Source organism: Nycticebus coucang, chromosome 9, assembly GCF_027406575.1.
Source record: "Nycticebus coucang isolate mNycCou1 chromosome 9, mNycCou1.pri, whole genome shotgun sequence".
Taxonomy (NCBI): domain Eukaryota; kingdom Metazoa; phylum Chordata; class Mammalia; order Primates; family Lorisidae; genus Nycticebus; species Nycticebus coucang.
Window position 1 is genome coordinate 30,689,842 of NC_069788.1, and position 13,444 is coordinate 30,703,285.

A 13,444-nucleotide genomic window follows, 5' to 3' on the forward strand; every position below is an offset into this window, starting at 1 on the left:
GGGGGACATTAATGTGAGAATTGATAGGAAAAACTTATGATGTGATATTATTTTTGAATTATTTTTAACTGTGAAGCAACCAGAAGAGCAACCAACTTCCCCATACCCCCACGCTGGTCTTTTTCCCCGTGTTGTTAGAACTATGTATTCCTTTAAGAGTTAAACAATTTTTAATTGTTCTCAGTCTTGTAATTTCTGTTGACATGTTGGCACATTGTATTTGATTTTCTGCTGTAACATGACTGGTTTTACTTGGTTCACCAGTGACCTTCTTTTTGTCCAATATTGTGGAAATCTTTTTTTTTTTTTTTTTTTTTTATTGTTGGGGATTCATTGAGGGTACAATAAGCCAGGTTACACTGATTGCAATCGTTAGGTAAAGTCCCTCTTGCAATCATGTCTTGCCCCCATAAAGTGTGACACACACCAAGGCCCCACCCACCTCCCTCCTTCCCTCTTTCTGTTCCCCCCCATAACCATAATTGTCATTAATTGTCCTCATATCAAAATTGAGTACATAGGATTCATGCTTCTCCATTCTTGTGATGCTTTACTAATCTTTTAGTCCTTGTCTTAACTTCTGTACAGTGTTTAACTTTATTGATCATGTTTTCCTTCTTAGAACTTTTTGCTTTTGTAAACCTTAACATGCTCCTTTGTCCCCTAATCTTTGCCATACGCATGCAAGAGCAGGTTGAATAGAAAACAGGAGTTAATCCCACGCTATATCTGGTACATCTTTCAAAAGATAGTTTAGAACAAGTGGCAGTCAATGCTTTGCAACACAGGGCATGCTGAAAGTCAGTGAGATATGGAAAATTTTCAATATATGGTAGTGTCACTAAATGAATTATTTTTGCTTTTAAGTATTTGTTGCTTAACATAATGAACTTTTTAACAATGTTGTTTTAAGTGATTTAGGCATAGAGTAAATAGTATGTGGAGTTTTTTTTTTGGCCCAGTTTTAATTTCATAAAATAAATTAGATGGCTTCTCTGAATAAAATGTCCCATTAAAACTTAATCTTAAATTTAGATTAAAAACTTAATCTTATCATGGCTTGCAAGATGTGATAGATGTAACTCTTGCCTGATTCTGTGACCTCATCTGATTCTACTTTCCTCACTATGCTGTGCCCCCAGGGCCATTCTTTTATTTTAGAATGCAAAACATTCTACATTTTTTCCTACATCTCGGAGCCTTTGCATTTAGCATTTCCTTTTTCAAACACTTTTTCCTTTATATTCCCTTGGGTTCTTCCTTCTCATCATTTATATCTTAGTTCAAAATCATGTCTTTACATCCTCAATAGCTTTGACATAGCTCTATCAGCTACCCCATTCCACCTTCTACTGCTTTTGTGTCTTTATCATATTTATTTCCATATGAAATTATCTTACTGATTTATTCGCTTGTATAGTGTCTGTATCCCCTGATTAGGTGATAAGTTCTATAAAATCAAGCACTTTTTCTTTATCTCATTTATTGCTATATTTCTAGGACCTACCTGGTACAAACTAGGCACACAGATAATGTTAAGTGAATTAATGAACAAGTGGATGGAATGTGCTAAAAGGCGGCCTTATCAATAATATTAGTATCGGTGATAGTCTTGCTCTATATTCATTTGAATTGCTATATGTAGCCATGTTAAAGCTACTTAAGATACTTGTGTAATTATAGTTTTTACATGATTTAGTCCTTTTTGGTTGACAAATGTTAAAAAGAGATTAAGATGCATGACGGCATCCAGAATCACTTTTTTGGTAAGTTTTCTCAGGAAAGATGCTTTCATAACCTAAAAAGACATTCTTCTTTAAATTTTTGACAGCCTATTTTTTACTTAGGTAATAAAATACCCCAATTGTATTGAATATGAAAGTAAACAACTATCTTTATTCAAAATAGTGGAGTTAATGGAACCACCATTCAATATTTCAGATGTACAGTGGGAGAAATCACAGATGCCCTGAAAAAGGTCTTTGGCGAACATAAAGCAAACGATCGTATGGTGAGTGGAGCTTATCGCCAGGAATTTGGAGAAAGTGGAGAGATAACATCTGCTATTAAGAGGTAATGCGAGATTCCTTAAGCAAGAGTTTCATCTTTTCTGTTAACACAATCCCCTTGAATTTTCTGAAGCTTAATTTTCTCACATACAATTTAGAAGATATTTGAATTGGCTTTCCTGTTAGTCTGTAGTTCTAATAAAACTAATAAATAGTAAATTAAATTTTTATTATTATTTATATTATATATAATATATGACATTTAACCCACAAATACAGGGTGGCCATAAAGTTTATGTGTAATTTAAAATAGTGTGCAATTTAAAATTGCACATGAACTTTATGGATACCCTGTATATATAATTTATCAAATAGTGTATTATATATATCATTCAACTGATGATGTATATATTTACTGATTAATAAATGTTGAATTCAGTATTAAAACAAATATTAGTTTTCATAAAATTAATATTTTGAACTTTTACCATAGTCCCCTTTCGTAGTTTCTTATTCCACACCAATATTTAACAATGAAATTGCTCCATATCTTCCAGGTATTTAGATTTCAGTCAGCTTACTATGGTAGACTTTCATATTCTCTTAAATTTGTTTATGTTACTTAAATTATAAAATCTTAATTTTCCTGATTGAAGGCAAACATTTAGTTGGTATCTGTTCATAAATTAAAATTACTCTTTATGGAACTAATAATAAATAAAACTTCCATAGCAAGAATTGGAATATAGATTAATGCGATCGGGTTTCCATTGTGCAAAAGCTGCTTTTTGGTGATTGATCTTCTCAACTTTTATAACAAACTTCCCATTAAAAATTTTATGTTAGAGAAAGTTCTATCCTGAAACAGTGTAACCTGGCTTATTGTACCCTCAATAAATCCCCAACAATAAAAAAAAAAAAAAAAAAAAAAATTATGTTAGTACATATAAATGAGGCACATATTAAAATAACCAATATGAAAGTCATGAAAATGGAATCTTCAACAAAAATAAGTGCTCTTCCTTATTGGATGAAAATTTGTCAATTTAAGCAAGCAAACATTTTTTTTTTTTTTTTTTGTAGAGACAGAGTCTCACTTTATGGCCCTCGGTAGAGTGCCGTGGCCTCACACAGCTCACAGCAACCTCCAACTCCTGGGCTTAGGCGATTCTCTTGCCTCAGCCTCCCGAGTAGCTGGGACTACAGGCGCCCGCCACAACGCCCGGCTATTTTTTTTTTTTTGTTGTTGCAGTTTGGCCGGGGCTGGGTTTGAACCCGCCACCCTTGGTATATGGGGCCGGCGCCCTACCAACTGAGCCACAGGCGCCGCCCAGCAAGCAAACATTTTAATTATACATCATTACAAGAAACCATACTGTCATGGGCTCGGGGAGTTGACACTTGAACCCCTTGTGAAGGGGGTAGGTGAGATATGGACAATTCACAGCAGCTAGTTGGTCACATACAAGTGTCAATGACTCTGAAAGCACTTTTAATTTATATTTAAGTGTTTCTGCATATTGTATTCTGTAGGCTGGCTTAGGAAGGTTGCAAGTTGTCATTTTTTCATCTTACTTCACTGTGATGTTTTCAGTGTTATATGCTTATAGGCTGTGCCGTCTTTCCAGCTTTCCTCTAAAGGGGAGGTGGTAAACATATCAGGTTTTAATGGTGGTCCCAATGTAAATTACACATATTACTAAAATGTAAATAAACACATCAAGTATTTTTAAATAAACTTACAATATTTGTGTGACTGAGTTATAGTTTTTACATTCTGCCTTTGAACAATTAATATTTAACTACTGTTGAATTTTAAAATGTTTCTTAGGGTTCATAAATTCATGGATCGTGAAGGTCGCAGACCTCGTCTCCTTGTAGCAAAAATGGGACAAGATGGCCATGACAGAGGAGCAAAAGTTATCGCAACAGGATTTGCTGATCTTGGTTTTGATGTGGACATAGGCCCTCTTTTTCAGGTATTACATTCAGGTATTATTTTTCACTTACATTTAGAAAAAGCAGTAAAATGGTGATAACACCATGTTTTAAGATTTATAAAGGAAGAACATGTTTAAAAAATTCTCTATTTTGAATGCATGCATTCCAATTAATTATAACAGAAATAAAAATAAAACACATATAAAATATAATTCATATTTCAAGCTTTGTAAGAGTAAATGTCAGTTTAGAACTGAAACTTTTTATTAGGCCACTGTGAAGATTACTTTCAAAGCTCTTCTTGTTCACTGCATTGAGATTTGACTAATATTTTGTGGGAAAGATAGCCCACATGGGATTTATGGAAATTGTTTTGAAAAGAAAATCACACATTAGACATCAGAGTTAACTACATTCATAAGTCTGTTTTCTCTTTTTAAATTCTCTAGTATTCTGTTATTAAATATTGACAGGAAAATAATTTGTTGGAGGTAAATGAAGCTGACGTTACTTATTCTACTACAATCAAATCTGGCTAAAAAGTACATTGTAATACATTTTCTATTAAAAGCTTTATCTATTACATATTTATTGATCCAGGTCCTAGGCTCTGAGTTTAGTAAGAGAGACAGAAACAGATTTGCTTACTAGTAATTATAACAGTGTGCAATAATTACTATAATTAAGATATGGACAAGGAGGGCTCTTCACTTGTTTCAAGTGTCCTAGGAACTTTTGAGCTGTCTGTGCCTTTCACTTTCTAGCAAAATCACTTTCTGAAGTAGATTAGGAGGAGCTGTGATTAGATGCAAGGAGTCTGGGTAGGACAAACAAAGAAAAACAAGTAAGGTCAAAAAAACCAAATCTAGTTAGATTTTGAAGATAATTTAATGAAGGGGCTATTTACAGTTATAAAGGCAGGATTAATAGACTCAGCAAGGAATAGAGAGGAATCTAAGAATTAAATTTCTAAGAATTTCAAAGCCAGTTATTTCACAATGCCATTAACATTGCTGAATAAATTATCTTAAAAGTGAAGATAATAAGCACTTAAAACTCACCACTTCCTATTTATCTTACTATATTTTATTACTCTGTATGCTCTTGTGGTTACTTTATTTTATTTATATGCTGAAGATACTATGTAATTCTGTGCCTTTTGCACTTTTTTTTCTTGCTTTGTGTATGGTAATATCTCATTGTAGAGCAAAATCGGCTATGGTTGGAGTATTCACAACATAGAAATGAGCAAACACTAAAAATTAGGGATTAAGTTATTATTTTCTAAATTATCTAGATCAGTGGTTTTCAACCTTCCTAATGCCACGACCCTTTAATACAGTTCCTCATGTTGTGGTGACCCCCAACCATAAAATTATTTTCATTGCTACTTCATAACTGTAATTTTGCTACTGTTATGAATCATAATGTAAATGTCTGATATGCAGGATGTATTTTCATTGTTACAAAGGGGTCACGATCCCCAAGTTGAGAACCGCTGATCTAGATGTATAAATGTTATAATGAAAATGTAAATAATGTAAATTAAAATTGAAAAGTTTAGTGTATCTATAGCTATTACATTGGGAAAGACCTCAAAATTCAAGGAAATAATGTTCCAGTATTCAAAAAATGTTATATGATTTAGGACACAAGTTACATCATTTATGAACAAGTGAAGTTCTGATTACATCTATTAATTTTCATCTTTCTCTTTAATGTAAACAAAAATATCAGTCAATTCATTTCAGAACTATACTTATTCATCAATGAATGACCAACATCTTTGCTGATTCAGATCATCGTTAAGCATTTCTCTATAGTGTGATTTTGTCAAATCATGGTTGATTGCTGCAAAATGTGGCAAAATTTAATGAAAGCATTCTGTCAAAATCAATTGGCTATTTGTCATTTACAATAAGTATTAAGTATTTTAATTATCTGCTGTACATCTCTTGTATCAGGAAAATTTATAATTTGTGTGTGTGCATGTGTGTATGTATGTTGTATGCGTGCTTGCTTTTATTTGGTGGTGAGGGAGTTATTTGTCATTTACCAAGATAACACTTGAAGAGGGTCACCTGATTAAAAATCAGTCATGAAAGGACACACGGCTGCTAGAATCATGGTGCCATGGTAGAGAGAACACATGAAAAAATAGGCTGACCTCTTTCTCTTTCATAGGGAAAATGAAACCAGAGGCAGAGAGAAGGGGATCCTATATAGGGGTGAGAGCTCTAGGGCACTGAAAAGACCAGAGAATGATGCTTAGGTGATACTGGGGGCAAAGAATTAAAGATTATGTAGTAAATAACCTTTACCATTTGGTGGTCTGAATATGGACTTCACTATGGAGTAATGGTGTGTACACTGGTGCCATTTACCAAGATAATACTTGAGGAAGTAAAGATAGATTTGTTGGAGAATATCACATACTGGTCCTCCTAAAATTTATGTCTACCTGGAGTCTCTGAATGTGACATTATAGGGTCTTTGAAGATGTTATTTACTTAAGATACCTAAATCCCTATGAATCTTACCCTTATAAGAAGCAGAAAAGACAGATGCACAGAGGAACGAAGGGAAGATGGCCAGGGGACACCAGAAACAGAGGTTGGAGTGATGCAGCCACAAACCAAAGAATGCCAGGGATTACTGGCAGCCAGCAGAAGCTAGGAAGAGGCAAGGAATTATCCTTACCTAGAGCCTTTGAAAGTATGACCTTGTGGACACATTGATTCTGGCTGCTAGAACTATTTGAAAATAACTTTTTGTTATTTAAAGCTGCCCAGTCTATGGTAATTTCTTACTGTAGTCCTAGGAAACTAATACAGGAGCCAAGTTAGATTTTGGCCATAGTAAATACCTAGTGCTTGTGGAACATTCAGATGAAGAATGGCCATGTAAGTTAGACATGCGTGTCTGCAGCGTAGGAGAAAGGCCTCAGTTGGACACAAGGCTTTAGGAAAAGAAGTTAACCCGAAGAGGCCGAGTCTTTGGAGAATCCCTCACAGGAGTTTCCCCCTTTTGAATTTTTAGATGTTCCTCTGGAGGCTGTAGGGGATGTAGAGCTATAAAGAATTAACTATAAGAGAGACTTTACTTAACAAATGCAATCAGTGTAACCTAATTCTTTGTGCCCTCAATGAACCCTACAGGCCGGGCTTACACCTGTAATCCTAGCACTGGTAGGCCAAGGTGGGATGATTGCTTAAGCTCAGGAGCAAGACCCTTCTCTACTAAAAAAAAAAAAAAAATTAGATGGGCATCATGTGGCCACCTGTAGACTGAACTATTTGGGAGGCTGAGGCAGGAGGACTGTTTGAACCCAAGAGTTTGAGGTTGCCGTAAGTCTGATGCTGTGGCACTCTGGCCTATCCCTGTGAGCTATGGCCTCAGTCTTAAGACAAAGTAAGCCTCTGTCTCAAGAAAAAAAAAAAAATCAGCTGGAATTTTTGGAGATACTTTCAACATCTATGTGTTGGTAGATATAAATGTGTGAAATTTAAATCTCATTGATGAATTCTAGTTCCAGAAATAAATGCAGCATTGATGTCATCGTATCAGTAGTATGGGTGGTATTTATAACTTAAGAATGATGAAATATGGAATGATAATCAAGTGAAGATTTTTACTGAAAATTTTAGAATGTTGATTTAAGTAGTGTACACTTGTGAAATAATGTTTCTTTTTAGTGATGGCCTGGGAATAAACAATGATTTGTCTCATGACTTTCTGACTATGTAGACACCTCGTGAAGTGGCCCAGCAGGCTGTGGACGCAGATGTGCATGTGGTGGGTGTGAGCACACTCGCTGCTGGCCATAAAACCCTCGTTCCCGAACTCATCAAAGAACTGAGCACCCTTGGACGGCCAGATATTCTTGTCATGTGTGGAGGGGTGATACCACCACAGGTATTTTCCATATCTTATGTTGTTCTAGTAATTTTTCCTGAGTAAGGATAGTTTATCTGTAGTTCTAAAAATAAATTTGTTTTATATTTAGGGCCCTATTATTCTCTGGTGATTTAACTAAGTGAATTCTACAAAGTCCGGAAGTAGGCAGTGTTTCCTTCTGTGTGAGCTATGTTGTAATTCACTGTGTATGATTTAACTTAACAGTCTACAAAGCTTGTAGGAGAGATCTGTCTCCTTGCAAACCAGTAACCTATGATAGATATCTACCTTCTTCATATTCAATACAATGATGGAGAAAAAACAAGCTAAAAATAATAAAACTTTATACCTTGAATAGAAACCATGGTAAACACACAGGGATTGTATCAAACCCTAGCCAGAGATATAGTGAGGACTCCTTGTACTGGGGGCAGAGTTAGCTTGCTTCTGTTTCGGATGAGCTACCTTGTTCATTTACTCCATGTTCCCGTACCTAAATGCTGCCCTTAGAGATATATCAGTTACATGGTCCTATAAAACTACTTCATTACTTAAACTAATTTGATTGGGGTATGATTTTCTTGCGCCAAACTTACCCTAATGCAGACATAAAGGGAATCAGCTTGTTCTGAAAATTATAAGCTGAGTGGGGAAGAGGTGTATACTTAAACAAAAACGAGAAATGGGTTCTAGGTAACCATAATATCAGTTAATTTATTAATGAGGTAAAGAAACATCTAAATATTACATTTCTGATCAGCTAAAGTAGTTAGTTAAGATGTAAATAGAATCTGTTTCTTTTCCAGTTTTTAATTATATCAAGGTTTTCTTTTTCACTGAGAATGAAAAAAATATATATTGAATTAGGACTGTATATGAGGCTGCTTTAAGTAAATGAGTCATAGCTGTTACAAAGGCCCCATGACTATAGCAGGAATCTATCAGTGAAATGTACCTTGTTTCTAGTTCCACGTTTTTTTTCCTCCATTACAACTCAGAATATAGAATAGTGAATTTATACACTACTTATGAAAGGAGGAGACGCGTAGGTATGAGGTTGTAAGACTGGTCGTAATGTGGGGCTCGTGTGCTATTAGAAAGAAGGTAAATAATATGTCTAATGTGATAGAGCCAACACAAAACTCCTTTTGTTAACAAACTCACCTATTGTTTTCATAAATACAGTTTTATTATTTGGGAAAATAAAAGACCGTTATTCTTTACTGCAGTTGTCTGTAATACCTATGCCTGATATTAAAATGTAAGAGCCAAAATAATTAGGCAGCAGAAAATATTTGAATCAAAATATGTGTTGAGAAAAAATGTAGGCCTGTTACGTAAGTGAGCTGACATTTTCAAGAAATATATTTCCATGCAAGTTGTATTAACCTCCTGGATAGTACTTAGGAAATCTGTAGGTATTTGCCATTCTCTTTTTCCCATGAATTTAACAATTAAGGACAATTTTCGGTTGAACCTCTTTGTTAATATGAGTGTGCTTTATATAATATAATTATGGCAATCAGTACTTTTGTTTTTCTTGTCAATTGAACTGAATTCAGTGGTTCTCAACCTTCCTAATGCTGCAACCCTTTAATACAGTTCCTTACGTTGTGGTGACCCCCAACCATAAAATTAATTTCGTTGCTACTTCATAACTGTAATTTTGCTACTGTTATGAATCGTAATGTAAATATCTGATACGCAGGATGGTCTTAGGAGACCCCTGTGAAAGGATCATTCGACCCCCAAAGGGGTTGTGACCCACAGGTTGAGAGCCGCTGGAATATATAGAATGCCTTTACTCAACTGAGAGTCACTCAGTTTTAAATTAGAAGGCACTAATAGTAGTGATTAATCAAGCAGATAATTGTCTCTGCTGATGTGGAGCTTACAGTTTCTGCAGTCTGATTAAATAAGTGTGGTCTATTCTCACCAGCTATTTACTATAATCATGATATTCTAACCCTTTTAGCAGCAGTGGCCTCCAACTATTTTAGCCAAGTTTAGCAGACTCCAGATGCCTGTTTCCAGCATGCCTGGCCTGGCTAAGTGGAAGATATTTTAAAATAATTTTTTATTTGGAAGCTATTTCAAACTAGTGCAAAAATGAAAATAGTACTGTGTATAAATAACACTGGTATACCTTTTCTCAGATTCACTTATTGCTAACATTTTCCCTCCTCACTAAGGTATATTTTACAAGGATTATGTGACACTTAGATAAGTTAAACACTTTTTTGACATTTGTAACATTTTGCATTCTTCTTCCAGTTGAGTCTGCCAGTCCAAATTCATAACTCAGATGTCAGGACAAATGCTACACAGCATTTTTAGGGGAGGAAAAGATGATAATCTATTTTGACCTTTCTCAATTGAGAGATGATTGTTATTTAATATTCATCATTTTCTTATAAACTCTTAAAATCTATAGCACCTGCTCAAAAACAATGACCACTTTTGAGCATCTTTATATGTCAAGTGCTGGTGATACAAAGATGATTGCATATGATCTCAACTAGAAAGACAAGTTGGGTAAAATGTATTAAGTTCCATTGCAAAATTATACAAGTATGAGAATACTACAGAGATTTAGTAGACACAGAATAGAAGTAGTTGGATGATAATTAGTGTGACCATAGAATTTATCATCCAAATATGATCACTTGAGAGTAGACGTACATTCAGTAGAAGGGACAGTAAACACAATAAACACAAATCAGACTGTCCTGCCATGTGTGATCACCCTTGTGGATAAGAAGCAGGGTCTTAAAGCATATCTGTCCTAACCTTGATATTATAGCTACAAATGTTCTGATGTTAAAGCAGCCGAAAGCCTGGAGCAGTATTTGTGCTTAGGAATCTTTTCACTCAAATATTGACTGCCATTAAACTCACAAACAGCAAGTGCAACAGAAAATTTAAAAAATGAGCTTATCTTTATATCTAATTTCATCATGAGGACATTTAAAATACTACCGTTTACTAGCTACACACAAGATAGCTAGGAGGAAAATAGTCTTGTATACTCAAATCTATAGTATGATACCAAATTTAACAGAGATAATGGCATGTGTTGAAAATTTAGATGAAGGAAAAATTATGGTTTAGGGCTCAGAAGTTTTTTGGGCTGTTCAACTTCCCCCCACAAACAATGTACCAGGACATTTGGATAAAAGACAGAATATGTTTGGTTCTTTTAGTGACTCGGGGTAGGAGGGTGCGGCTATTTGCTATTATTAGCAGTCCCAGTCAAAGAAGAATTTTTTAGCTCCAAACACCAGTAGTATACCGTTTGAGAAGGTTTTAGGCATTGGGGAACAAAGAAAAAGGAACAGAGTTCATTGTTCTTTTTTCCCCTTAAAATTGGATTGCATCTCTTTTATTAATTAAAAAAAAATTCTCTCAACAGGATTATGAATTTCTATATGAAGTTGGTGTTTCCAATGTATTTGGTCCTGGGACGCGAATTCCAAAGGCTGCTGTTGAAGTGCTTGATGATATTGAAAAGTGTTTGGAAAAGAAACAGCAATCTGTATAAAGTCCTGTTTGTACTTTAGTTTTTTTCTAATATAATTCTTTCAGTTATGATCAACTTAATTTCAACAGCTGATATGTACTTCCTGTGAAAGCTTTATGTTAAAATACCTTATAGAGTGGCACCTGTGGCTCAAAGGAGTAGGGTGCCAGTCCATATGCTGAAGTTGGCAGGTTCAAACCAAAAACTGAAAAACAGCCCCAGCCAAAAACTGAAAAACAAACAAACAAAAAAACCTTATAAGCATGTTGTCATGTTATATGTGTAGGTAGATGTGTAGTTTCACTTTAATAATTAAAAATTCCTAAAAACCTTCTGTATTAATACTTTATCAGAAATTCTAGACAAATGTATTATTTTTAAAAATCATGATGTAACATTTATTAGAAACATTTCTTATAAATCTAATTACTTTTTATTTTAAGAATTACACTCTACCTAAAAACATATGACTAGTCCCATTCTTCAGTTCAACATTACATTAACTTTAATACCAGAAAATAAAATCTCTATATTAATAAAATGAAACACTTGTCTTGAAAAAATAGTAGTGGATATTCATGTGGAGAAATAGATTATGGTTGTGGTCCTCAGCCATTTCTACCAAAATCACCTTATACGAGAGTATTAAGTCAAACACAGCAGCTGGGGGTAGGGAGGAATTGGCAGCGTCTTTCTTCATGTCTGATTGTGCTTTTTCCCTGAGCGTGACCTTGTTTGTTATTGCCAGGCTTGGCTCAAGACCCAGGAGAGTGGATGTTGATGAACATTCCCTTAAAGTGTTTAGGTGGTTATTATGCTTTGTCCAAAATGATGATGTTAGTCATGAGTATGCACAGGTGATATAAGAAGAACTGAACTTTCCAGATCCAGAAAGATGCTACCTTGCATAGATTTGCTCATGAAAGTAAAAATTGCACAAAGAACACCTGTACTTTGTTTGCTGAACAATTTGCTCCTTAAAGAAGGGAAATTATCCTTTCTTCTTAACATGATCCGTTAAGTAAATATAAAATGTGTAACAGTGATTGTTTTGTAATGAATATCTATTTTATTTTTTTAGATCAGAGAACAATTTTTTGGAAGTTGTTGCAAGATTTATATATGGCTGTAAAATTTGAAAGCTACATTGTAATACAAATACTTAAAATTTAGAACATGATCATGTGTTAGAATACTATTAAGTAATGGCCAGGGTTTCCATTTTACAGATGAGCAATTGTACTTCAGGTCCAGTGATATACACACTATGCCATTTTATTGCCATTTTCTAATAAAGATTGCATATTAATTTAATGAATATTTGTTTTTTATGATGTATTCAGTTATGAGCTGGGTCACATGTAAAATAAACTTAAGAAATTTACAGTTCTTGAGATTTGGTGTTTTTTGAGTAGGCCATTTTTGGAAAGAAGAATGACAGCCTCCTGCTCCCAAATTTCACATCCATTATGGACTTTTCCCTGAACACAAAAGTACCGGCTCCAATAATCTCACTGTTTGAAAACCTATTTCCTGGAATATTCAGTGTATAGTGTATAGGAATTAAATTTCCTTGTTATTACTAAATTCAGAAAACATCAAAGTTTAAAATACTTTAGTGTTATTTATATTACTAAAGATTCCAAAAGAAATTTTACTTTATGTGTAACTGTTATTACTACCCTCATTTTGGATGAAAACTTCTGTGAGCATCAATAAGCAGACTTTTGGAAACGATCAGGTCAGTGATCAAGTATGAAGAGAAAGTGAATTTATGTCTTGTACAGATAAGCCGTCCCTTACTCACCAAGGGGTATAAAATTCGCTTAAATTCTTGCTTCAATTAGGGTTCAATTAAGAAGAAAGGTGTGTCTATATGTGATTTATTATCAGGAATAGGTTTACAATTACAGAGGCTGGCTAAGCTTCCTGAAATCACAGGGCAAACAAAGCGAAGATGATGAGCAGGCTGGGACCTTCCAGGCATAAGCTGAAGCTTGTTTTCTTCAGAGGGAATTGAAAGGAAGATAACAGGCTGAAGGGAGAATAGTTGATTTACCTGCAGTTCAGAGTCTCT

The 13,444-nt window shown here is 34.5% G+C and overlaps 1 protein-coding gene across 1 annotated transcript in view; it reads left to right on the top strand.

Moving 5' to 3' along the window:
- The window catches only part of MMUT (methylmalonyl-CoA mutase), a 34,851-nt gene extending 22,175 nt beyond the window's left edge, over positions 1-12,676 (top strand). The window contains exons 10-13 of the mRNA XM_053602342.1: positions 1,942-2,073; positions 3,841-3,988; positions 7,698-7,865; positions 11,260-12,676. Coding sequence (XP_053458317.1) covers positions 1,942-2,073; positions 3,841-3,988; positions 7,698-7,865; positions 11,260-11,388 — 577 coding nt within the window. The 3' untranslated portion in view covers positions 11,389-12,676. The remainder of the gene's footprint in view (positions 1-1,941; positions 2,074-3,840; positions 3,989-7,697; positions 7,866-11,259) is intronic.
- The last annotated feature ends 768 nt before the right edge of the window (positions 12,677-13,444 follow it).